General features: G+C 38.8%; 1 protein-coding gene across 31 annotated transcripts in view; it reads left to right on the forward strand.

The window, feature by feature from the left end:
- Positions 1–27,510, forward strand: part of ANK2 (ankyrin 2) — a 3,034,032-nt gene that overhangs the window by 2,755,873 nt on the left and 250,649 nt on the right. For 29 of the 31 annotated variants that reach the window (XM_044061567.1, XM_044061562.1, XM_044061555.1 and 26 more), the window contains 2 exons: positions 9,292–9,313; positions 20,079–26,273. In XM_044061567.1, coding sequence (XP_043917502.1) covers positions 9,292–9,313; positions 20,079–26,273 — 6,217 coding nt within the window. The remainder of the gene's footprint in view (positions 1–9,291; positions 9,314–20,078; positions 26,274–27,510) is intronic. The other 2 variants (XM_044061579.1, XM_044061581.1) reach the window with 1 other exon arrangement.

Genomic DNA, 27,510 nt, shown 5'->3' on the forward strand with positions numbered 1-27,510 from the left:
GGAGGTACGTCTCAGGTCATTCACACCAACATGGACAATGACAGAGTCATATTTGTACTTGTGGAGTGACCTGAGTGCGTGCATTATGTGGTGGATCCTGACACCCGACAGGCAGCTGACAGTAACTTTCACCTTGTTTAGCCTGGTGAGTGGGACATCAGTGTGCCTGACTATAGAGTCACCTATGACTAAAATGTTGGGTACGTTGTTATGCCTTATGGGCTGTGGTTGAGTGGCACACTGAGTTTGTGGGCTATGTGTCATTTGGGTTGTGTTGGGGGTGGAGGTTGCTTGCGTTTGTGCTTTGGAGGACCCTGTTGCTTGGGCAGATTTTTATTGAGAGCCTCCATGAATGTAGGTGTGTGTTTTTTGTTTCTATGTGTGTGTTTTGGTGGTGTAGGTTTTGAGGGACTATGTGATGAGTGTGGTGTGGAACAAGTGTTTACCTTCTCCTCTTGACTGTCTAGTCCAGAAATGGCTGAAGAGAGCTGTTTGGCTATATAAGTGCATCTCTCACAGGTTGTAGTGTTGGGTGGTAGGAGGAGAGGGTTGTCTGTGTACATGAAGCAATTGCTGCATTGCCCCAAGATGCCCAGATTCATCAGGTAGACAGGACAAAACACCAGGAGCTGACCCTTAGACATGCCTGGATAGGTGCTTATTTATTAAGTACTAAAAACTGTTTTCCTCTAGACAAGTAAGGAATGTTGAGTGCTGTAGTAATTTGTAGCTTATTTAGTGGTTACAAGTTCTGAACAAGTGCTGAGCTCAAAGAAACAGATTTGATTGCTAAAACTAAAAAACTGGCTAGTTCTAAGGGAAATTTGAAGAGCAGACTTTATGGCACCGGGAATAGTTTAACCCTAGCTAAGCGGCGATGCATAAAGTTTTTTTTTTTTTTTTTTTTTTTAGATAAGCTACCTAGTGCTTACCACTTCCACTGATAAGCTAGAAGGCTTCCCTCCAACACAGAAAGGGGCTCAGATTCTTACAAACAGTCCTGGATACAGCAAATCTGTTCTGTATCTGGACTAGACTACTTACAGGAAAGGCAGCAAACAAGCATAGACATTTTTTTTGTAAAGTGGAAAGGGAGAAAGGAGGAGCAGAAGATAATTCAAGGTTAAGAAACTAAGTGTGTTGGCCTTCTCAAATGTTCTCCCTGTATTAGGTAGAAACATAATAGATCTCTCAAAATATGTGTCACAGATAGGTATGAGCCTTGCACTGAGCAGCATTCTACCTTCAACAAGGGTGATGCCACAATATGAACATAAATGATTGATTTTAATAATTGGCTTAGTTTCTGGTGTCACTAAAGTGCGATCCAATATCTCTCATCATGAGTGGATATGGTCAACAGACCACATAGGTTTGCCAAGGATTACCTGCACCTGTCCCTGCAGGCTTCTGGATAGTGACTAAAACTTTATCCACCCCATTGGATCCTATTTTATGCAATGCCAAAAAGACAAAACTACCAACATAGTAAAAAAATCTACAGGCAACCTTAAGATGTTACTGCTCAATGCTTGGAACTGAAACAAAAAAGCCACACCCTTCAAGCCCTCCTCACTCCAGAGAATCTAGACATCTGTGCTATGAATGAGTTTTGATATAAAGCCTTACACACATTTAGACCAACATCAGCACAGACTGCAGCCAAAGGTGTCTCAATCTAAGCTAGCAACAAACATACCTCCAGATTGGTTAAACATGATGACAGCATGAAGCTCATCCATGTTCAAGTCAACATAAATAAGGTCCCCTGCCATATCATGGCTAGCTACAAGTCACCACCTATTGCCCTAGAGTCTCATGACCCTTAGCTAAACCTACTAGAGGTGCTCATCATCCAAGGGTGGCTTTAACTATCCCTCTATAGGCTGGGAAAAATGCACTGCCTCAAACTCGCAGGCAAAGTGCTTCCTGGACTTTATTAACACAAACAGCCTAGAACAGATAGTGCACGCTCCTACCAGAGGATCAAGCATAATAGATCTGGAACTCACCAACACTGGAGAGGATTGCACTCATCCAGTGTCACTTCATCACTAGTGAGGTTGGATCACAAAGTTGTCTCATTTGAAGCCAAAATTAACCCAGAAAAGTCAGCTAAACCAGTAACAGTTAGGAATTATTTAAAGGCAAACTACAATCTATTAAGTAACAGTTTGTCAAAATTCAAGGCTCTCCCCAACCCCAAGACCACTGCTAGCTATGCAGAATTATTCACAGAGTCCCTGTACAGCTGTGTGAATGATTGTATAGAGGATGCCATACCTATCAGAAATAAACCCAAAACAAACCCCACTTGTGAAATCCTCTCCCAAACAGGGTATATAGTAAAACAGGAAAACTCATGACCAAAATCAGAAAGAGCAACTTCCTTAAAGACAAGAGGTCTCTTATACAACTAAACAAGAAACTGAGAGGTCTAATTAAGTCCAACAATGCCACCTATGATGTCAGGATAGCCTTGGAAGCTAAGGATAATCAGAAGGCCTTTCTCAACTATGTCTGGAAAGTTAGAGGTAATATCAGCAGTGTGCTGAACCGATAGTGAATAATACCAACTTCACCAGTCAGGATGACATAGCAAATCTACTGGCTGATTAATTTAGCTCAGACTTCACACCCCACACCCCCAGCTCCACCAAGTGAAATCCCTTCCAACATACATCCCCCAGCTGTTAGCAAGGATCACATGGTGGCAACACTCACTAAAGCCAAGAACACCTCCTCCATAGGTCCCGACAACATCCCCAATTGCCTCCTGAACAGTCTAAAACATGACCTATCAGGACCATGTGAGGCACTCTTCAACTGCAGCTTTGAAAGAGGCAACATTCCAAGTGAACGGAGGACCAGGACCACAACAGTCATTCTCCTACACATGGACAAACCATCCCAGGGAGCTACAAACCCATCAGTCTAACAAGCCTAATATGCAAAGCCAGGGAACGAATTATAATGTAAATGATAAACAAGGAAGTTAGCAAGTTACAGACACCGGACTCATCCCAATTTAGATATGTTAAGGGAAGGTCACGCCTACTTAACTTGTTGGACTTCTTTGAGAGGGTCACCAAAGCAATGGACAAGGATAAAACAGTGCTACTCTGTATCTTGACCTGGCTTAAGCATTCGATAATACCCCACTCAGGCATTATTGATAAATTCTCTGAGCTAGGTGTAAATCCTTACATAACTCACTGGATTGCTGGCTGGCTCACAGATAGGACCCTGGAAGTCAGGATCAGTGAGACCACCTCCACCAAGAGACTGATCGCCAGGGGAGTACCCCAGGGCTCCATGAAGGACCCGCTTCTGTTTGGCATCTACTTCTCAGAAATCAAGGCTAATGTATAACGCCTCTGGCTCACCAAGTTTGTAGATGACTGTAAACTGTGAGCTATTATTGATTCCTTCAAGGCACCTACATCTTCCAGTTGGGCTTAACACAGACTATGACTGGTGATAAAGCCATAACTTAAAACTCAATGACAAAAAATACATTATAATGCTCTTTTGGAAGCTGTCAATACAAGTGAATTACTCCAGCCATAAAATGCCCCAAACAGTCAACCCAGTAGTAAGGGATCTGGGAACATACTTAAACACTAGTCTGGCCTTTGAACAAAACATAACCAAGATAGTAAGAAAATCATTCTATGTCACCCAACTTATAGGTAAGGGTATGGCAGCCAGATGCAAGGACATTATAGTGCCACAGTACTCGGTCATTATCAAGCCTATCATTTTAATATAATGTCTCCTTCGGCATATATCTAACCAGACACTTGCAACACCCACAACAGTTTCTCACCGGGAGAATTCAGAACATGAATACTCTGTCCTATATTAATCACCTAAAGGTTTCAGCTCTGTATTCTGTCTCCTACAGGCTGCTAAGAAAGGATCTTTACCCGGCTTACAGGAATTCCTTAGACTCAGCCCTGGTGGATCTGTTGCTCATGTGCAAAACAAACGGCACTAGAAACACTACATCCAGGGATCTGAACTTTGCTTTTGACATAAACAGAATGTGCTGGAGAGACAGATATGTGTCCCAAAGGATCCCCAAACTATGGAACAGGCTCCCCTTCCATGTAAAACAGAGTTCTTACCAGACCCTATTCAAACAAAACCTTGACAATTGGATGGGAAATTATACATTTACCCCCGGTTTAGCTCCCGTGCCCCTTACGAACAGAGCAGTCAATAAGAAAAGTATTTGTTCTAACACCCCCCTACAAATACTTTGTTACCTCCCTACTAACATGCCCCCCCCCCATAGAGACACCCAGGACTCACATGGTTGGGGGTACACGGCTAGGTATGTAACATTAGCTTAATAACAACTTATGAACCTATGACTGTTTGGATATGAGAGTCAAATTTCACTTTTTTTTTTATGAATACACCTAAGAGTTTAACATGTAAAACCAGCTCTCTTTTTGTGTTTTTAGATAAGATTATGTTAAAGTCGATTGTGAAATGAGAGGCAGATTTTTTTTTTTATGATTGAGAAGATGTTCTGAGTTGTTTAAACAGAATTCTATAGAAAAGAATGATACTTGGGTCAGTTCTTGAAGTTTGCTCTAGTAGGGGGCAGAACAGATGACAGTGGCGTATTGAACTAAGGTAGGCTGTTTGGCGGTAGAGGTTAGGTCATTTATGAATATGTTGAACAGTAAGGGTACGAGTATGGAGCCTTATGGTACATCTAGCTTTATGGGATAAAAGGGAGAATATTCATTTTGCCACTTTACAGCTTGAAACCTGCCAGCAAGGCAGCTACTAAACCAGGAGAGAGAGAGAGAGAGACAGAAAGAACTGAGTGAGACTCTTAGATGCAAAAGATTTTGTAGAAGATTGCTATAAGACACAGTGTTGAATGCTTTTGACAAGTGCAGGAAGAGGGCGAATGTTAGATTCTCTGTAGTTCAGTTTTGTTTATGGTTTCTGTGAATTGAAGTTAAGCTGTTTTGGTGCTGTGGTAAGCTCAAAATCTATGCCAAGATGGAGATAATAGATTGTTGGTGATTATGCACTTTATCAGCTGAGTATGCATACACTTTCCTAGTATTTTGGATATAGGTGGAAGAATGACAGTAGGTCTTTAACTGGACTAATTTGATGAGGGTCCTCCTTTGTGCAAAGGCAGTACATAGGCTTATTTGCAGATGGAGGAAACACAGTATTCCTGTTTGGATTTATTTATAAGTATAGAGATTGGAATAGCAATGGCACCTGCTGTCATTTTCAAAAATTCTGAAGGGAGGTTGTCTATAATTAGGGTTGTTGGTTTGAGTTTAAGAAGGTATTTCTGTATGGTGGAGATTGGGACTGGCTTGAAGGAGAAATGCATGAAGTGATTTTTGGACTGCTGGAGAGGAGGTGGGTTGGAGCTAGTATTATGCTTAATTAAGGAGGTTACTGCCTGAAAAAAGTGAGTGGTGTTAGCTCTTACAGATGGAGGCTGGTCAGGTGACGTCTTTGGCTGACCAATTTGGTCAGGATTTAACACCTTTCGAAAGGAAGACCAAATGTTTTGAGATTGTATTGATGAGTAATTTGTTCATAGGTTCATAGGTTCATACTGCGCTATCTGCCCTAGGGCATTTATAAGCCTAGCCAGAATGTGTTTGGCTTTCGCCACCCATTTTAAATTTATTTTGCTATGCCCTTTTTCGAGGTTAGTATACTGTGCCTCTGTCTAACAGTGACACAGAAGTGATACCCGGGGTAAACCTACGATCTCCCATCCACTCATCAAGATTCCTCTTGAAGAGAGTCAATGAGGGACTCTGCCTAACCTGGACTGGGATTTTATTCCAGAGTGAAGGGAGCTTCTGGGTTATGAATCTGTCCCTCCAGCATGTCCTATTTATTTCAGTGCTGAGGTTCAAGTCTCTCGAGCGTAGCTCGATGGGATTTGGATTTTCTGAGGTGCAGCATGTCCATTAATTCCGGGTTGGACATGGCTTTATACGTCAGGCACAAATCGCCTCTGAACAGGCGGTATGCCACTGAGTAGAGCTGGAGTTTCTTTAACCGGGCAGCATATGGCATCTGTTTGAGCCCTTTGATCCTCTTGGTGAGGTACTTTTGGGGTCTTTCCAGTTGCTGCAGGTGTCTGGTAAGGTACATCCAAAAAGGGGCATTGTACTCAATTATGGGCCTGATGAGGGATGAGTAAAGAGGCACGATGACCTCCCCTGATCTAGATGTGAATCCCTTCATGATTAGGTGGGCTATATAAAATGTTTTTCTAACCACTTTGGCCACGTGGTTGTCAAATGAGAGATTGCTATCAACATGGGTCCCCAGGTCCCTAATTACTTCTTCTGTACTTAATGGATTACCACCTATGTGGTAATTTATGGGCACTTTGTTTTTGCCAAAGGGGATGACTATACACTTTTTGGCATTTAGCTTGAGGCCATGGCTCTGGCACCAGTTGTCTGTTTCTTTGAGGCCCTTTTGGAGGATGCTTGTGTTGGCTGGAGAGTCGATTATGGCGCCCACTTTGCAGTCATCTGCGAACTTGGTCAGCCACAGTCCTTCCGTGTTGGCCTGTATCTCCGAGAAATATATACCGAACAAGAGAGGTCCCAGGACTGAGCCTTGTGGGAAACCACTTGTAACTGGTTTGGAGTCTGACATGGCTCCAGCAATTCTAACCATGTGGGTTCTGTCCTTGAGCCAGTTTGCAATCCATCTAGTGACATAGGGGTTTATATTTAAGCTGGTGAGCTTATCTATAATGCCTGAGTGGGGTATTGTATCGAAGGCTTTTGCGAGGTCCAGGTAGGCTGTGTGGACCACCTTCCCTCGTCAATGGCCTTGGTGACTGTTTCAAAGAAATCAACCAGGTTTAAGAGGCAGGATCTGCCCTTAACAAAGCCGAACTGGGTAGGATCCAGTGTCTGTAGGTCCCCAATATCTTTATTTATGAGGTCCATGATGATCCTTTCCATAGCTTTGCAGACCAAGCTAGTCAGGCTTATGGGGCGATAGTTTCCAGGATCCGTTGAGGCACCACCTTTATGGAGAGGGACCACTGTTGCTGTATGCCACTCTTTGGGCACATATCCTGTAGTAAGGCTGAGATTGAACAGTAGTTTTATGTTTGGGTTTAGCTCTTCTTGGAGTTCATGTAGGACGCAGCCCAGGACACCATCTGGTCCCATTGATGCTGTGTTTTTTGCTTTGGAGAGGGCGGCTCTTACCTGAGCATCTGAGATGCCAGGGGGGGCAGCACTCTGCTGGGATAGATATTTGCCCTTTTGTGGGGAGGGGGGGAGAAGTTTCGCTGAACCTGTCAGCTAGGATGTTGGCAATGTCTGTGGGTTCAGTGTATTTTTGTCATTTTGGACTAATTCTGAGCATATCTGGGAATTACCACCCAGGTTCCTAACATAACTAAAGAAAGCCTTGTGGTTATCCTTAGTGTCCTGTGCAATTTTTCTCTCGAAGCTGGCCTTAGACAATTTTATGAGTGCCCGTAGTTTTTTGCTAATACTGATCAGTGATGCTTTCCCTTTTTGGGATTTTGCTCTATCATTTAGTAGCTTCCTCCTTCTATTGTATAGTTTGTTTATGGCTGGGGTCCACCAGACAGGACGTCTGCCTTTGGAGGATTGGGTCTTGGTTTTATTTGGGATCGCATAATCCATGCATTCCTGAAGGTGTTCATAGAATGCGTTTATAAAGGATTCTGCGGTCTGGGACGTATTTTCCACAGGCCCGGGGGCTTTTTAGGATTCCACCTCGGTTTTGAGGAGTGTGAAATTTGCTTTAGAGAAGTTTTTCACTGTGGTTTTCTGGGCAGGGGGTGGGGTCAGGATGTGAATATCCAGTGAGATTAGTTTATGGTCTGATCTTACCAGTGAGGGATACACTTCTGGTCTGGAGCATAGAGTCCCCATGTTGGTGATGATCAGGTCCAGTATGTTTTCCCCGATTGTGGGAGTGGTAACAAGTTGTTCCATAGCATTTGAGTTTATAAATTCTAGGAACCTTTGGGCTAGGGTGTTGGAGCTAGAGTAATGCTCCCAGTCTATGGTTGGGTAGTTGAAGTCGCCCAATATAATGGTGTTTGCAGAGACCTTCATATTTTCCAGTGTTCTCAGGAAGGCCGAGTGGGGTTCCTGGGTTTGTTCATTGTACTAGTACTGTTTCTTGCCATGCTTAATGTTTTGTTTAGTGACATTTCTTAGGCGTTTAAACTTTTGAAGGCTCTGCTGTGTTTTCAGAGTATGCTAAGATGTGCAGATCTTGTCTCTTCATTTCATTAGCAGTCTTAATTTTGGGGTTAGCCATGGCGCTGGGTCTTGCCTGATAATTTTTACTCTTAGTAGGACATGTTTTATGTGTAGAAAATTTGCAAAGAAAAACAGAAAACTAGTTTTAGTAATGCTTAACATAGAAAGGTGAATAACTTTCAACCAAATCCACACAGCAGGATATTGTAAACATAAAAGGTGTTCACATGCAGATATTTGTAACATTATTAATGTTTTATGTATCTTTTGCGAAAAATGCGAGTCATTTCTTCCCATATTTCTTTGCAAACTAACATGAATAACTAAAACAAAGCATGGCGTCAATGAACTGTCAGTTCAGAAGTTGTCCATCTTGTAACTGTCTACACAATTTTGACACATGAATGAGGAATAGGCAGAAGTCTGAAAAATAAAATTCCAACATTGGGCACTTACTGTTTTTTTTTTCACGTACATCATTTTCTTTAAAAAAATAAAAAACAAGTAAAACTTATAAAAATCTTACCTATCAAAGTGCCAACAATTCAGGTAAATATAGGGGAAGATCTGTTAATGCATCGATATACATTATTTTTTCCTTTAAATTCGAGTCTGCAAGGCTACTGTCAGTGGAGTAATAGTGGTAAACTCGGATGTTGGTGATGTGTTTTTTCAGTAGCCACAGTAATGTCTGTTTCATTTGCAGGTATATGCTTGTCTTTGCCTCCTGTATGAAATGCATTGCACTGCAATGGGAGGTGACAGTTTGCCACACTGAATAATAAATGCTGAAAACAACAGTAATAAAGACTACATGCCACAATATTGGGGATTTAGGAAATATTCTTTATTCTCAACTGACACTGCATGAGTAACTTTCAGTCATTTCCCGTCTGTTTGTAGTGACAAAACTTTTTTTTAAAATAAAAAAGGATTTATGGATGTTGTACTAGACTTCAGTGAGACAAAATGACTGTTGTTATTCTTTGGTTACTAATTTTATGTCTTTGTTTTGCAGGGCACTCTTACCACAGAGAAATGTAAGAATCACTTTCTTGTTACAGATGTGCGATATACTGCTTAATTTAATACTACAGCATAGCCAACTGATATTTTATTAAACTACTAACAGTAAAATAGGCTAAGATGACTATTTGCAGATGTTCTAGTGTTAACTGTTAATTTTTCATAGAATATTTTGCTTAACTTAGTAACCCTTTAATAAGAACTAAAATAATGCATCCTAGTTTCCATTTTCTGTTATCATCCTGCAGCAATGCTGTTGTTTATGTGCACTTTAAAACCCTTTGCTTTATGTTGTCTATCAATTACCATAACCTCCTCACCTCATTCTTTTAAAGACAAATGACAGTATCCCTTTCTCTCACATTAAAATAACTTTATTAATTGAGGAACCTTGGCATGTCAGAGATACTGTCTAGATACAAAGTTACTTATTCAGCAGTCTGTCCTTACTGTGGCAAAGTACATGCATTTATCTGCTGTCAAACTAGATTGCATGGCTATTTTCAGTTTTAAAAAAATATTTAGGAAATAATATTATCCACCTTCAGTAGACATTTTTTTACAAAAAGTATTCATTAAAATAAGTTATTCATACTAAGCAGAGATTATCTATTGAAAGTTGTTGGACTTCATTTAATTTTAAAGCTCTTGGAATACAATTTACATGAAGATTTGGTATTAAAAGTATTTTTTGTGGTGGCAAAATAAAATGTGGCCATTCACTCATTTGCACATTCTGTCCTTTTTTACACCCACAAAAACTTTTCTACCAAATATGTATTCTATCTTTTGAGTTACTATATATATATATATATATATATATATATATATATATATATATATATATATATATATACACACACACACACACACACACACACACACACACACACACACACATGGGTCTACTTTGGAAGCTCAAAGTTTCAAAACTTTGAACTTCATATGGTCGAGACCATCGACGTTTTGAAACTTCAAACAGTTTAAATGGAGATTGCTATACAGCACAGAATGGGATATTTACCATTCTCATCACTGTAGTGCGTTCTCGGAGTTGGTATATTTAATTAGCAGGGGGTGGGAGGGAAGCGGGGTTGCCCCACTGCATAAATGTAAAAAAAAAAGAAGTTTTTTTTTTCTTCATTGAAGTTTCGAATTTTCAGATCTTCGATGTTATGGTCTCGACCATATAAAGTTCAAAGTTTTGAAAGTTTCAGCATCCAAAGTAGATCCATATATTAAAAATATTGGTGTACTTCAAAATATCAAAGTACAAAAATAAACAGTGAAACATTGCTCCCGAAGGAATAAAAATCAACATAATTCCCTTATTATTATATATACCAATTCTGAAATGGCAAAACAGTGAGGAAAGTGAAAATTCTCCTTCCTTGCTGTTCTGACGTGAATGCAGGGAGGGCATGCAGACTCCACTCAGAAGGCACTCCAACCAAGAACTGAACTGGAGAGCCTTTTGCTATGGAAGGACAATGTTATCCACTGCACCACTGCACCAATGCACCACCCACATTATTTTCATGTCTTGGCAAACTTAGTTTGAGTGATATGCCCTAAGAGGGGAGAAGTAATGTTGTAGAAGAGCTTGACTGGAAGTTTTTTAGCATTATGTTCAGTTTTGCTGTTATATCGTCACTCAGGGTGAATTTGTCAGAAACAGTCAAGGATATGTTTTATTGTACACATCAGAAGCCCTGTATGAAAAAATATTACAGAATCAAAATACTTTTATCTTTTAGGGCAACAGAAGAACAATGAATAAAAATAATGTGTTGTAGCAGTCATCTGATGTGTCATATTGTTGAATTAAGTATTTTTACAAGATAAAAAGCCCTCAGGAAGAGAAAGCTGTAATGTATGGTGCAGTGGTGCAGCAGTTAGTATTGTCACCTCACAGCAAGAGGTTCTCCGGTTCGATTCTTGGCTGGGGTACCTTCTGTGTGGAGTCTGTAGCGTTTCTCCCTGGGCCTCTGCTGAAAATGGGCTCTGTCCCAGTCAGACTTTCCCTGCAAACAAATGTTAAAGAAATAAAATAAATAAATAAAATACATAAATGCAATCATTTACGTTCAAATACAAGTACACTTCAGGAAGAAACTATTTAGAGAAAGTACAGTTATGTAGGTAACTTAACATAACGGTATATGTACGGTTAGATCACTATTGCAGTATTCTTAACGTCTGGGACTTTTCCTCCCAGTGCCCCATCAGTTCTGCCAGGCTTCTAAAGCTCCTTAGTTCTCTTTAAATCCTTCTTTTATGAATAGGTGGGGATCTGTAAATTCACCCATGGCCTGTGTACACAGGACCTTTTAGTTAAGGGAAACAAACTAGGCTCCTAATGGCATACTGGACAAACTACCTAGTAGTAGCTGATGAATAAATATGTCATGATAAAAATAGATGAGGTGAGGTTATGTTACTTGAAGTTACTTGAACATTTAAACAAGAAGTTAAACCCAAAATGTATTTTTGAACCGAGATAAAAGTGTTGAAATCATCTGCGGATTTGAATAATTTAGGAATACTGTGATAAGTAGTAAGACATGATTTTTATTATTTTAGGGTAATCAAATGCTTACAATCTAAGCACTGTACACATAAAATAGAAATCATCCGAATATTAAAAGGCAGCAAATCCATAAAAGACACTAATACTGCAGGATAATTATGGCATAGTATGGAGAACTTATTTGTACCAAAATGGAATTAGTGCTGGGTATATAACATGAGGGAGAAAGCAGTAGGTGGCTTCAAAATTCGGATGCAGGACATGTAAGATAACACATTAGGAAACACTGGACAGTGGCTTTAGTTCTGAAGCTTCTAAATTAAAAAGATAGGATAGGGTGGTAATCCCGTTTTAAAGACCGTAGTACTGCATATGCTTATTGAGTTTGGCTTAGAGTAAATCTACAGAGTTCATTGAGAATTTTTAGACTGTTAGTCTGCATGTTGGGGATAGAGGTTAGTTATAGGATAGCAGAGTCAGTAGTCATCAGTAGGACCTGCTTGGTAGCAGGCAGCTTTGCACTGCATGTTAGGTGACTATCGATGCTGCAGACCTCAAGCCAGCTATAACAAGTATTTCATACTGGTAAAGTTAATGATGAGTGACTTTTTTAGGATAGGTTTTTAAAGGTCATTTTATTAGTACTGAGAACAGGATAGTACCACCTGCACAGCAGGAGATTACCTCAAGTTCTAGTAGAGAGTTGATGAAAAGAGAAAATAGCTGTGGCCTAAAAAGAAAGTCCTGTCACACCACAAGATTTATAGAAGAAGATGTGCAGAGTTGATTAGGCCCCTAATAGACCTGTTACTAGCGAGGAATGTATAGCCAAGTGGCCATGGTTATGTTTAATTAGGTCCCAGGTAAATAAATTGTGATGCAATGTCAAGGTCCTTCCATAAATGTGCACATATAGCTCCATTGTGCTATAGCTGTTGCTTGTGAGAGTAGTTACAGCTGTCCTATTGTATGACCTGGTTAAAGTCTTTACTACTTAGCACATACTGAGCTCCTTTAAGGCAGGAGAGAAAGGTGACTCTAGTAGTTTCTAGAGAAAGAAATGAAGTAAGAATAGTACTGAATTAGATTTAGAGCTAGGATTGCCAGTTGTACCAAATTTTACAGAGAGGGAAATATGCAGCTAGAGACCAAAAGTTTGACGATGTGATATTGGAGTAAAGCAGTGAAGGCACCACATAATCTAATAAATTCAGACAAGATATCTTCAAAGCCTCATTGTCTTTTTTCACTGATGGTTTTGTCATTTAGAGTCAAGTCATGAAAGGCTAAGAAAATAAAGTTAGGTCTCAGAGGTTTAGTTTAAATTTGGATGGATGTATTAGTAACAGGTTTAATAAAGCTATGAGAAAGCAGTCATTTGCTAGATGCTTTAGTAACAGTGCATGAATCTGAACATAGAATGCCACTAAAAGCTATGCAAAATTTGTGATCTTGTTTTTCATGTTAGCATATTCATTCTGGAAGAGAATTTCTTTAGCTTTCTGAAATGGGAGTACAGAATGTGGTAAATGTTTTTAATTCATTTTCTTTAGTGATTCTTTTTAGATGATGTAACATTTTTCTAGTCCTTATACTTTTCATTTTTAATATATTTTCCAGGCTCTGATTCTCTATTGTAGTATGTAAACTGAGTCATTTAGAAATTAAGACTATTCAGTAGTTGAGAAACCCTGTGTGGGGAGGGGGTATTATAATTTTTCAGAAAGGAGATATATTTGGTGATGCTTCCAAAGAAAATTGTGTGTTTGCACTAAAGTTGGTAAAAATGTATCAGTAGTTGCTAGAAGATAAAAAGTGGAGAGCAGGAGCTGAAAAGTTGAGAAGTAACTAGTAAAAATTTGGAAATGATTCCTGTAAAGAAATCTGATGTCATAAAGTGAGTAATCACGTGTGCAAAATTGTTTACAGATGGAAAAGTATTAAGATATGACTGGAAATTAGTAATGCAGTCTAACATAAAGTCATCAGGAAAGACTGCTTTATGATCTTGAAGTAAAAATGAAAAAATGTTTTGAAGAGATACACTTATATTGTGTGTCGGGATTGAATTGTAGACAGCAATAAATCTAAATTTTGAAGGCATTGGCTTTAGTAAAAGCAACAATGACTCAGTCTGCATTAGTATCTATAGGAATGTGTAAGCTTGCTATAGCTAAGTAAAGGTAACAAACAATTAAAAATAATATTTATGCAGTTAGCATTACAGCTTTCTTAAATTAAAATTGACTTTAAGAAAAGACGAGATAATTAATTCAGCCAAGATTCAGTGACTATAGTGCTGTGCAAGTTATTGGAATAAATGCAAGCTTTATGGGTATTTGCTCCTAAAGGTCTAAGTGCTCATGAGCCCCAAATTGATGCCAGTGGAGGGTGCAGTGAATGTATTACTTTTTGGATCTGGATTTGAATCAAAATCCCCATGAAAGGAGGAAGCACTTAAAGGAAGAAAAGGCCCAGCAGAACATGTTTTAGTTCTGTCGATAATTTAAAAAGGCCAGAGGAGGAAGGAAGGAAGGAAGAAACAAAGTTTAGTCAGCAGCAGAACTGGACTAGAGGTTTCCAGATTTCTGTAAAGTTGTAATGAAAATGAAGTAGGGCCATTTCCTGGTTCCTGTGGAGGCTTGTCATGGAATGAAGGGAGCCGATAATGAAACTGAAGTGAGCAGTGACATGTTAGTTAGGAAGAGAGTTGATGTGCTGAACAGTTACGTGAACGTGTTTGATGATGGGGAGTTAGGGAGTAGTGTAAGAAGTGAGGTAAGAAGGAGGTGCAGTATAAGAGGGGTAAACCCCAGGATCGGTAATGGAAGGGCAGGCATGATTAGCTTGTTGGAGATGGTCACCTGCTTTCTGGTAGAAGGAATGAGTTAATGGTAGCTGCAAGTATGAGATTCAGTAATACACAAGTAGTTGAGGCTAAAGTGGAAAACTCTATAACTGAATACTGGGCAGAAAATAAAGGATAGAATAAAAGGTGAGAAGATAGTAGTGGCATATATTAGATATTTAATATAAAATAATGGAGAATGCAACAAGGGCATAGAGATATGAGATAGCAGAGCAGAAGTAAGTCCTTGTTATATATCATCTAAGTTAGTGTTAGGAATACAAATACACAAAATTACAGGGTGATAAAAGTTGTGGATCACAAACAGAAGTAAATTGTTATAAGCCGATTAGCGTTAGTTTAGGAAGAGAATCGTGCTGCATGAATCATTTAATCTACAGCAGGCTGGTGTCCACAGCTGACTGCAATACTTCACATTACCAAAACTGCATAGACAAGGTAATTTATATATGTGGCTAATTCAGCCAGAATTATTAACAAGGTAGTTAGCAGAGATAAGTTCTTGGAGTTGGGGGTTTGCAAAATGATTAAGCGTTTACCTCACAGACATAAGATACAGGGTTTGAGTCTCACATTTGAATGATTAATAGGCTAGGCTTAAAATGGCTTAGAAGGGCATCCAGCTTAGTACTTGACTATGAACACAAGAGCAGTAAAAGGTCAGATGCAATTGATTGTAGTTCTCCCAGTGCAGACTGACAGTATACAAACACCAGACATCAGTTAACAAGAGTCTTAACCCAGTCAGTAGTATGAAACCAATTTACAAATGCGTATTATTAACTGTCTAAGAAGTGCTGAAATTGGGAAATAATTGTTAAAAAATAAATAAATACAACTTAAAGCAATCTTTTAGCATGATTTACTACTGGCTCTGTGTGCTTGAGCATTCATGCAATTTACGTATGAAAACAGCGTAAATATTCTGTGATGCAGCATTTTTTTAGTTGAGCTTATGTACCTAAGCAATAGTGAAAATTACATGGAAAATTATACATTTGTTTGCTTACTGTTATGTTCCATAGTCTTCAGATAAGTTGCACTACAACCATTTATTAATACACATCAAGGCACTGAATAAGCAGATAGTGCATTTTGCTTCTAATTACCCATACCAAGTGACTATTTAAAAGCCTAAAGCCACCAACCAGCTTATCGTATACTGTGACAGAATCTGGGAGGGAGAAACAGGTCACTAGGAAAAATAAATGTATTATTCTTTCTTTTGTGATTGAGTCTTTGTAGCTAGAGATGCCTTTATGAAAAGTAATGAGACAGGAAACACGATGAATCTTGAATAAACTGTAGCTGGACACAGCAAATAGATAACACAGTAGAAAAAATATAAATAGGTTACAGTTCATGGTGTAGAGAGTTCAGGTATTCAGTAGTCAGATAAACTATGCAGCAATGATAACATCAGAGGATGAGGCAATCTGTGTAGGTAGTTATCTAGGTCTTTATTCATTTTAACGGGTTCTGTTTTAATGGGAAATGTATGCTCAAGTTGACTTCAGTGAATGGGCTCATACTTAGAGTAATTATAACCTACTCCAAGATTGTTTGTCCTTAGAGTTAGCTCTGTTAAACAAAGCCCCCTGCATTTGGGATACTGGGGGGGGGCTGCCCTACACGTAAAACATGTTCCCATTCTGATTGCTTTCATAAGTATGTCATAGCCTAACCACTCTTGTGAGCCATTTTTAAGCCTAGCTAATTTCTCTTTCAAAGGTGGAAATCAAACTCTGTACCTTGAATTTGCAAGGTAAACACCCTAATCATTATGGCAAACCCCAAGCCCACTATAGTGGATTTGTGTTACCATGTCTTGATGAAACAGGACAGGATAAAATTTGTTATGATCAGTATTTTTTTAATTTCCTTAAGACAGCTGACACAGTCAGCAGCTGAACAGGACTAATGATCTGTGATATTATCATGTAGGAGAAGCAAGCTGTGACCACTAACAGCATTTATTTTCAAAACACTTGTGGCTGCTCAGCAATATAAAGGCAGTGAATTAGAGTTAACACATGGTGTCCTGCTGTAAACATTCAATAAACACCTTTTAAAAATGTACGTTAACTCTTTTTCCATGAGATGAAGAAGTAAGGAGTGAAGACAGGGAGTATATATTTTCTTCTCAGACTATCCCATCCCATATAAAATATGCATACCATAGCCATCTGCTATACCCCACAAAACGAAAAGTACACATTTTCTGCAGCTGCCCCACCTCCACTACAAAGTGACAAAATTTTAAAATGTTGTACTTGTACTATATGTGAAAGATGAGTTAGAGAAAAACATTACCCACATTTAGCCTAATATTTCAGAATATGACAACAGAAGCTGCAAATTGTGCAGTAAAGAAGCCCGAGTGCGCCCATTGTTAAATGTCTTTAACGTAGAAGTGGCACATGACACAAGAAGATGACTTCATAGTTCTAAAGGGAAGGTCACATGATAGTTTTGGTAGCACAATGTCTGTTTCCTTTTCTGACTCCTACCTGGCTCCTGTGGCCCTCCTGTCTTGCAGCCTGTATTAGCAGTTTAACAAAACCAAATAAATCTTGGACACCATCTTATAGCAGAGAATTAAAAAAAATAGCTTCTAAAAGGGTATTATTTTTATCCTTAGTGACTTTGGTCTCATTATATTAGCAGAACAGAACTGCAATGGCTGGTTTGCCAGCAGACATGTGAGACAACATAGTCAAGATAAGGCATTAATGATACTAGGACTGGCCAGAATGCCCCATTATCCTGTCCTGGTGCCATATTTTCTTTGCTCACAAAAAGTGCCTAATGTTATCATAAAGTTAGAAAGGTCCTCATTGGATCTTACTGAAAATGGCGGTGAGTCTTGCATACTGACTAATCTCCTCAAGAACTAAAATGTTGATTTGTTAGATTTCTTCATGGCTAATGTACATTTGAACTAAGAGCTGTTCTCCCCTTTCCTTAATTCCAGGCATTTGCATAAGAAACTGTCTTTAGTAGCTTTATAAATATGTTATCAAAACCCTTCTAATCCACCTGTAAAATAAATCAATCTGTTTTTCATGTAATCTAGCAATCTATTAAACCTACATTGTACATTCTGCAACATTTGGCTTTGACCAAATTCTAACTTTGATCCTATTACAGACGTATCTGCTATTTTCATGGCGTCTACACTCCTTATTTTAATGAATTTCCTTTTGATTAATGCAGTAATTAAAATCTAAAGTTGAGTCGCCCCAGACACCCAAATCCATAAAACATTTACTTCTTTAATTATCTCTCACTATATTAAATAGATATGCTTTCACTTAGACTGCCCAAAAGTTATAGTTTTTGTTTTGCTGACATTTGGCATAATTTTATTTTTATAAGACCATGACACTAAACTGGCCAAACATCGATGCAGTTTCCTGGTCACAGATACTTGTCACCGATTTCCCAATTGTTAAATCACCTGCATACAAACAAAAAAGATGTTTAATGCAACAAAAACAGCCTATTATAGGTGAAAGTGCTGTATAACATCAAGCTGTTTCCCATAATATGTATTAAATAAGATGTTCCAGGGATCTTTATTATCCACAAGCCACACATGATCGGGACTAAAAGTACTTAGCAAACGTCTTCATATTTTAACTATGTAAGCACACCTGAAGTGAAGTTCCTTTGGTTTTCCAGTTTATTTGTCAGAGAAATAAATGGGCAGACATGCAGACACACTGACCTATGAGCCATCAGTAAACAGAAGCAATGACAGAGTTGGGCTAATACTGGGAACTTAAGTTATGTATTAAAAACATTAAAATTATAGAATCATAGTTAATGATGTGCTGAAAGGGATGCCATCAACCTGACTCTATCTTGTGGAGCATCATTTTAATCCAGGCCACTGGAAGCTTACAGCTTAAACATGATACCTGGACAAATGTATCATATTTTACTTTATGTAAACAGATGCCAGTGACACTTCTTGCGATCTGAGTCTCCCTTATAAGTGCAGATGTGTGTTACCATAAATAAATATTTTTCAAAAATTCTGACTGGCATTTTCCATAATAATTTCTATTCTGGTAACATGATTAAAACCTTTTTTTGTCTCGATTGCCAAGTACACATTTTATATATTGTGAATATCAACTAATAGTGTGCTTGACTACTGTTACTGCTCCAAACAGTGAAATATAGAGAATCGTCTGATTTTTGTATTAGGTCACAAAGTAATTTGCTTTGCTTTTATTTCAGGTATTATATAGGAATCTAAAGAATAGCTTTCCAGTAAATTCCCACTGTAAATATACCCCAGTCAGTCCAGAAGTGTCATATTTGATACTTTTATGTTTATGTACTCTGCTCGTGTAATGGCCAAGTGTACACTTAGAGTAGTACTATTCTGATACAGTAATTTAGAATATTTCAAAGATTTCAGCATCTCTGTAATATATGACAGCAGACAGTGACTTTGCAAGCAGTACTTTGCCTCAGAACAGGACATAATCATTTAATACATATTTTAACATGCCAGATAAAATGTATATATAGCAGCATGCTTGCTGTTTATTGCACCTTTGCTTTGCATGGAAATAACTTGGCTTACATATATTGTGTGTGTGTCCAGTGTGAATGTTTCTAACTTTTGGTTGCACTACATTACATTATTTTCTTTTAAGTTCATTTACAGAATTTTTATTCTTGTTTGTTTTTGTGTGTTTTGTTTATTTTTACGTTTTTTTTTTTCTGTTTGTCACATATTTTGTCAGAACAATGAGTATGATCCCAAGGGAATGATCATACCTCTTCATTTAGAAGTTATTTATGTTTAGGTACACTATTCCTTTGGAAGGACTATCAGATTGAAGCTGACTGAAATAATGCAATAGAATTTTAGTGTATCAGATGTGCACATTACTGTAGCCTTGATGTTGTTCTGACACTGGCTTTTTCTTAAAGGAAATGAGCTGTCAATTGTCTATGATGCTTTTCATTTGCGTGTGCATTTATAACATCTGAACAATCTTGAGATGCCTACTTTATGTGTACTTTCAGTGTGTCCTTATTTATTTCTGTTTCTTGATTTTTGGTGCATTGGATTATTTGTACTTGTTATTGTTTTAGTGTTGTACGTATGGATGTGGTCTTGTGAAATAATACAAGCAAGTTATTTCCTGCCTGTTCTCCTTCCCATTTTTGTCCCCGATAGCTTTGCTTTGCTGTTGTACCCCAAGGCCTTGTGGATCCACCAACCATTCCTATCCCATTTTGTTGACCTTCCTACCACTTAAGCCAAAGAGTTTGTATTGTTCCAGTCCTGATCACATTTTCCAATCTCTGTTTTTGATTTCCATTTTACTTTAAATTTTTTTTACGAACACCAAAGATGAAGAAGATACAGAATCAACAGAAACATCAGCTTTGAAAACCCACCTAATCGGCGAAGTCCCAGCACTAGCAAGCCCAGACTTGTTATCGGAAGTTTCAGAAATGAAACAAGATTTGATCAAAGTGTCTGCAATTCTAACTACTGACTCATCAGAAAAGACACATTCAGTTGAAGTGAAGCATATTCAGAAAGGATCCGTGGAAGAACCAGGCGAGCCTTATGAAATTGTTGAAAGTGTAAAAGAAGACTTGAGAAAAGTAAGCAAGATTCTGAGAAGTGGATCTTGTGTAGAAGAAGCTCTTGCTGATGCTTCAAAACAGGCAATAGAGGATGACTGGGTAATTGTAAGTGAAGATGAAATTGAAGAAGCCAAAAGGAAAGTATCAGTTGAAGTAATTGAGCCAACCTTAACAGAAATTAGGATAGATAGAGGTACACGTCATGTCATTCAGCAGGACATGAGCAGAATGGTAGAATATCTTCAAGATGACCTTGTAGACTATATTTCCAAGAATGAGTCCTGTAGACCAACTTCTCCAGTAGATGCTGTACAAGAGAGGATTGAAGCTGTTCTTATTGAAGATTCTGCCAAGAAATCACACAAAAATGGCCCAGGAACTGCAGAGACTATAGAAAAATTCAGTGAAGAAAGAAAAGCTGTATTTGAAATAAAGAAGCCTGTTAGAAGGAAGTTAAAAGAAAGGGCAAAACAGTATTTTGAAGACTCACAGTTGCAGGTGCCAAGCACTGAACCATTACAATTCCGCAAGTTCAGCTCTGAAGAATCACTGGATGAAGAACCAGGTTTAACTCCTGAAGATCCTCTAAGTGCAACTTCTGTATCACCTGTCATAGAAGAGACTCCAATTGGCTCAATAAAAGATAAGGTGAAAGCTCTTCAAAAACGAGTGGAAGAAGAGAAGACACTTGTACAAACCAGCAAGTTACCACTAAAAGAAGTTGGCAAAGAAGAGACTTCAAAGAAGCTGGTTCATAAGAAACAACCTCCAGCTGTCCCAGCCGTTGCATCTGAAAGACTTGAGCAGACTATGTCAGTTCGAGATCTTATGAAAGCATTTCAGTCAGGAGAAGATCCTTCAAAGAAAACGACAGGATTGTTTGAATACAAGTCAGCTGTGCCATCAGCAGAAAGTCAACATGTAGGGGAAAAACAATTAAAAGTTGATACCAGGGAATTTCAAGAGAATGAGTTAAGTAAACTTGATGAGGCTGTCAAATCAAGCAGAGAACAAATGCTGGAGGCATCACATGAAGACAACTTAAAAGAAACAGCTACATATGTTGATCATGTAAGAGCAGACAAGTCTCAAAATATTTTTGAAGCGCAGAAACAATCACATCAAACAAACTCACGTTTAGTGTCAGGAGAGGAGGATGCGACAACAAAACTTTCTGATGACACAGCAATTGCATTAGATGAAACGCACTTATCAAAAACAGAAAGTGACAAAAGAGGTTTACAGCTGTATACGTCCGCATTTGATAAAGAAAGTGAACACCTCAAGGATAAAATAACAACTGAGATCAAAGATATAGAGCTGCAGATTAGCCCTGACAGAAAAACATCAACAGATTTCACTGAGGATATTAAAGAAGAACTTGAGGATAATGACAGGTACCAGCAATTCAGAAAAATTTCAGTAGCAGAGAAGGGTCAAGTATATTTAGATCAAGTGGTATCTAGTCCATTTCCATCAGAGCTTAATACTGGTTTTCCCTCAGAATATGTTAAGGAGGACTTCCTTACTGACATAGTACTGCAGAATGGCACTCTTGACGATAGTTCAGAGAGCCTTAAGCATGAAGGCATTGCTGATTCACCCAGTGTTAGTCTCGGTGATGGCACACCTCAGATGAGTTCTGAGGAAAGCTATAAACATGAAGGATTAGCAACCCCAGGCACAAGCCCCGAAAGTCTTTCATTTTCACCAAAGAAACTTGATCAGCAAATGCCAGAGAGGGAGGATGATACTGAAGTAGCTGCCATGCGAGGAGTTGTAGGCTATCATCCCCCAAGTGAGATGCTGCAAACAAAGTTAACCAAACAGATCAAAGAAGAGAGCAGTACAAAAATAGTTAAAAAAACATATGAAACCACAGAGCCTGCAGATGTTCATTTACCTGAGGAAAGCAAAGATGCGCCTGTTGCAAAAACTATTAGTGTATTAGAAGATGGCAGTCCTGTTGTCCAAGAGTATGATGCTAGACACATAAAGGAATTTGAAAGTGTTACTGGGGATTCTGGAGTGTTTGTTTGTGATGATAAAAGATCTGTGGAAGCTTCACTGACAAAATCAGCAGAAACAGATGATCATACCTTCAGTGATTTAGGATCTACTTTGAAATCTGAAACTTGCTTAGGTTATGATGCAAGTTCTCAGGCTGAAAGTGGCATTTATGAAATGCCTGACAGTTCATTAACCTCCAAGGATAAAACTGAAGTGTCTGTTTCAATGCTTTCTCAGGATGAGACTCAGATGTCATATGAATCCCAAGAAACTGGGAAGCCTTTTGCAGAAGATAAAGTAGAATTACAAAAAGAGTGTACGGAAGAGCTTTTTAGTTCTGAAACTATTTTAGGTGATGATGATGATGATGATGCACACATCCGGGTATCAGAAGAGTTACATGCTGAACCAGAATGCCCTAAAATTCAGAAGGGTTTAGATCTTTCCCTCCCTGGTTTGGAAAGTGAGGGGTATAGTCCAGGAGGAGACGAATCATCAGCAGTCAGTCATAAGGATTCTCTAGAGGCTAGCCCAGTGTTGGAAGACAATTCATCACACAAAACCCCAGATTCTCTAGAGCCAAGTCCTACAAAAGAATCACCTTGTCGTGATTCTTTAGAAAGTAGCCCAGTGGATCAAATAGTGAAGCCTGTAATTTCTATGGACCAAAAAACTGAAATCTTTATTCATCAAGCCAGCTCTGTAAAGACAGACATTTCTGTCGAATGTGTACGCTCCCGACTTCTCAGAGACCCCGAGGGCAGTGCTGAAGATGACAGCTTGGAACAGACTTCACAGATGGAAAGTTCAGGAAAGAGCCCACTATCTCCTGAGACTCCTAGCTCTGAAGAGATCAGTTATGAAATCACACCTAAAACACCAGAAATGCAGGTGTTGTCAGCTTCTGAAAAGCCAGTTTGTATACCTGAAGAGACTGAAGAAGACTCATCAGAAATGGAGCAAAAGAAAAGGTTTACCCCTGAAGAAGAAATGTTTAAAATGGCTGCAAAAATTAAAACATTTGATGTACTCGAATTAGAAGCTAAACTGAAGAGGGAAGGCAGAAAGGAGCCAAAGCATCCTGATCTGCCTTTAACCACTGAAACAACTACTGCATGTCAGTCTGAAATGTCTCCAGCAATGCAGGGTGATGACAAACTATCGGTGGTTCTTACCCCCCCTCATGAAATAAGGGCAAGCCCTTCCTCTTCAGAAAGTGAACCCGAGTTAACTCAGCTCAAAAAGGAGACAAGTGCAGGTCTTCTGCTGGAGCCAGTTATTCGAGTTCAGCCTCCTTCTCCGTATCCATCTGGTCTGGATTCTAGCTCCAGTCCAGAAGATTTACAGTTTAAGCCAATAACATCTAGGCAGCATGAGTTAAGGTCTGAAGAAGGTAAGACAACATCAGATGACAGTGGCTCAGAAAATGCAACTGATACAAGTATATCTGCTGAGGAACTTAAAGCCAGATGTGAAGATGAAGTGTTGGACAATGAAACTGCAACATTTCATGCTCATGAATCTGGAATACAAGACATGCACAGTCCAAAGTCTGACATTTTAGAAAAGTCAGAGAAGGGATATGAGTTTATTTCTGGGGCTGACTTATGTGATGCCCCATCAATTAAAACTCATATTGAGAGAGAAGATAAATTGGAGAATATTGGTGGATCAACTCTAGAGTATCTCCATTCTTCTAGTACCCAAGATACAAAATGGGAAAAAGGCTTATCAGAGTATATCATAAATGAAAAATCTTCCCCAGAACCTGAACCTATAGATGTAGACAGTTCTGGAAAGCATTCTTCTTCTGAGCTCACTGAATTGCCCACAAATAAGGGGAGAATAGATAGTTATCAGGAAGAGTCACATGACATTTATGGTTCTTCCACTTTAGATTATGATCATGAGTCACATGACAGAGCCACTAAAAATGTAGCAGGTGTCCCTGAACAGTTTGGCATGTGTTCCAAATTCCCTGTAATAGACAGTACTGAAGAAACTCTGCATACAGAGTCTTCAGAAAAATCACTCAGTTTAGACTGCACATTATCTGCTGTCACAGAAGGTGCATCACTTAAGAGCCCCTATGAAAATGTTCCAGAAGAATATTCATCTGACTATCCTGAAGCCTATTTCTCAACCAAGTTCTCTCCACCAATAGAAGCAGGATTTGACAGTGAACATAATTTAGATGTTTTGCCTGCAACATCTGATACTACTTTGGTTGAACAGTCTGAAAGTACCAAAATAATTTCTGCAGAGGCATCCAATCATCACTTTGGTGAAGTAGTGGTAACAAAGCCAGATGAAGATTATGATGCTTGGACTGAAATAAGAGAGGACGATGCAGCTTTTGAAGCTCGAGTCAAAGCAGAAGAACAAAAAATATTTGGCTTGATGGTTGACAGACCATCTCAAGGTACAACTCCAGACACTACTCCTGCAAGAACACCCACTGAAGATACCACACCGACTAGTGAGCAGAATCCTTTTCTGTTTCAAGAAGGAAAGTTGTTTGAAATGACAAGAAGTGGTGCGATTGACATGACCAGAAGGGACTATGAAGAAGATGGCTTCCATTTTTTCCAAATAGGTGAGCACTCTTCAGAACAAGCTCCACTAGAAGAGGTGACAGAGGAGAATATAGAATCTGATTCATGTGAACTTAAAATATCACCAACTAGTTTAACTTCTCCTAGTGGGGCTCAGTCTGAAGAGGTGGTAAGTGGAACTGTTGTGGAAGAAGCCTTTTCAGAATTCCAAACTTTGGAAGAGACTGCTGAAGAAAGTATTATTAAAAGTACTAGCATGCACACTACTAAAACTGAAATAAAATCGAGAATTCCAGTTAAAATGGGTGTTTTAGCATCTTCAAAGCCCACCAAAAAAGGTGCAACTTCTCCAGATGCATCTGAAGTAAAACCCTTTACTGAACAGTGCTGTGATGAGTTGGAGAGTACCCATCAGTCTTTTCCTTCCTCTCCTGAGACGACTTTTACTAACGTGCAGTTAGACTTTTCGACAGTGACCAGATCTGTTCGTTCTGAACATGATGATGAGTCTTCAGATTCTTCACCTGAAGACCAAAAATCTGTTATTGAAATCCCTACTGCTTCCATGGATAGTGTTTCTTCCATTGAACCCAAATCAAAAATCCCTGTTAGAAGTACAGCTGGTGTATCATCAGCACTAAAAGTCTCCCCACAGACAGACTGTGCTCCTTCTTTAACTTCTCCTACTGACAGTCCACAAGAAGGGAGTACAGATGAAGATGCAAAGCCAAAGTCAAAGATACCAGTCAAGCTGAGCTGTCAGAGGTCAGAGCATCATTCCTCAGCTACAGAATCCACAGTTAAAAGATCAGAGTCTCTGAAGGTTTCTGAAGCAAAACCAAAAATGCCAGGAAAAACAGATAATCGAAGCAAGTCAGAATCTGATGCAGGTAGTGCTGTAGAAATAAAGTTCAAATGCTCTACTAAAGCCAGAAGCTGCACTGAAAGTGACACTGAGGTAGATGAGGGGGCTGGCCAAGTACAGTCTAGTTTAGAAGCAGCTGAGGCTACAAAATCTAAAATATTCCAGTCCAGGCTTCCAGTTAAAACGAAGTCTGGTTCAATATCTTCTGCAGTTTGTATTTCTACTAAGGACAATGAAGAACAGTTTTTTGAAATGTATAAAAATTCTATAGAATTTTTTGAAGAAATAAGTGATGAAGCCTCAAAGTTAGTGGACAGACTAACGCAGGCAGAGAAGGAACAGGAATTCTGCTCAGATGATGAAAGCAGTACAATAGAAATGTCTCTGATCGATGCTGACCCTCTGCCTGGATCCCAGCAGGTACTCCCTGATGACATCTTTGACACAAGGCCTATTTGGAATGAATCTGTTGAGACTCAGATAGAGCGCATTCCTGATGAGAATGTTCAGGAGCATTCTGAAGGTATTTCCATCTTCTGGGGGTTCCCTGTGCTACTGCATGTGAGGTGTCTGTGCATATGATTTAGTATCGAGGCTTTTTGATCGTTAGTGTGTCCGTGTAAGCCATGTCTGTGCTGTGGCTTTGTTTCCTCTTATGTGGAAAAAGATCTCAAGATTGGCTATTATAACTCTTGCAAAGCTTAAAAGATAGACACACACATGATTTGGCTCATCTCCATTTCAGTGTCTATAGTAAATGAGTTATTAAGCCACCAAGTTTTTCAGTTTTGGTTCCCTACTGCATGTAATAATTGTGAGCATTAACTAATTTCAAACTTTAAAAAAAGCTTAGAAATGATTCAGGTATTACTAAAAATTAAATCATTCTAGTCTTACCAAATGTCATAAGTGAGTTATCAATATATTTACAGTTCAATGTTTATGTTATTAAAAGAATATTAACCATGTAGCATAACACTGCTATCTTGTGGAAATTACATCTACAGTTATAATAGTTAATATAAGTTATTATACTAATTATGTGTGGTGGGAGAATCAAAACTAAAACTTTGCAAGACACGTGTCTCTGTAATATACAGCCATTTATTGTGAAATGTATTGTTTACAGGTACCTCTTGATGAAGTAGAGAATAAGTGGGTTGAAAGGTTACACATTGCCTCCTACAATTTATATGCGACTAAGTATTTTATAAAATGCTTCTGTGAATTAATTTTGTGTGCTAGAAGATGACATATCTGGCTATGCCAGTAATAAGCCTTTAAAACCAACGATAAAGTAAGACATTAAGTGGCTTTATGTGCAATAAGTAACAGATTCATAAAGTCAGATAGGCCAGAAATCTTTATTGTATGTCCTGACAGCTACAGGCAGTAGAGCATTATGGAAAGCAAATGTTTTGGGGCCTGCAGATTTAATTGGTGGCTTTGACACCCCCCATCATTCTTCCATGGCATATAGTATAACATCAACCTTACCTTCTGCTACTAGTTTGTATTCCCATTACCCACTGTAATTGCATAATTCATTGGTGAGGGACCAGGACGTCATAGCCCTTCCCCCTTTTGTCTAATCTGTTATATATGGTAATTTAGTTTACTTGTTTATAGTGCTCATTATAAGGCTTTCTAACCAGATGGAAGGTTCTCTATCAACTTATTTCTGCTTTGCACACAGGAAGCTGAGCTTTTCTCATCAAGTTATGTGATGTAAGGGTTCAAATCTTGCTGCTCAATCAAGA

Source organism: Protopterus annectens, chromosome 2.part0 (assembly GCF_019279795.1).
Source record: "Protopterus annectens isolate FY-2018-M chromosome 2.part0, PAN1.0, whole genome shotgun sequence".
NCBI classification, from domain to species: Eukaryota; Metazoa; Chordata; order Ceratodontiformes; family Protopteridae; genus Protopterus; species Protopterus annectens.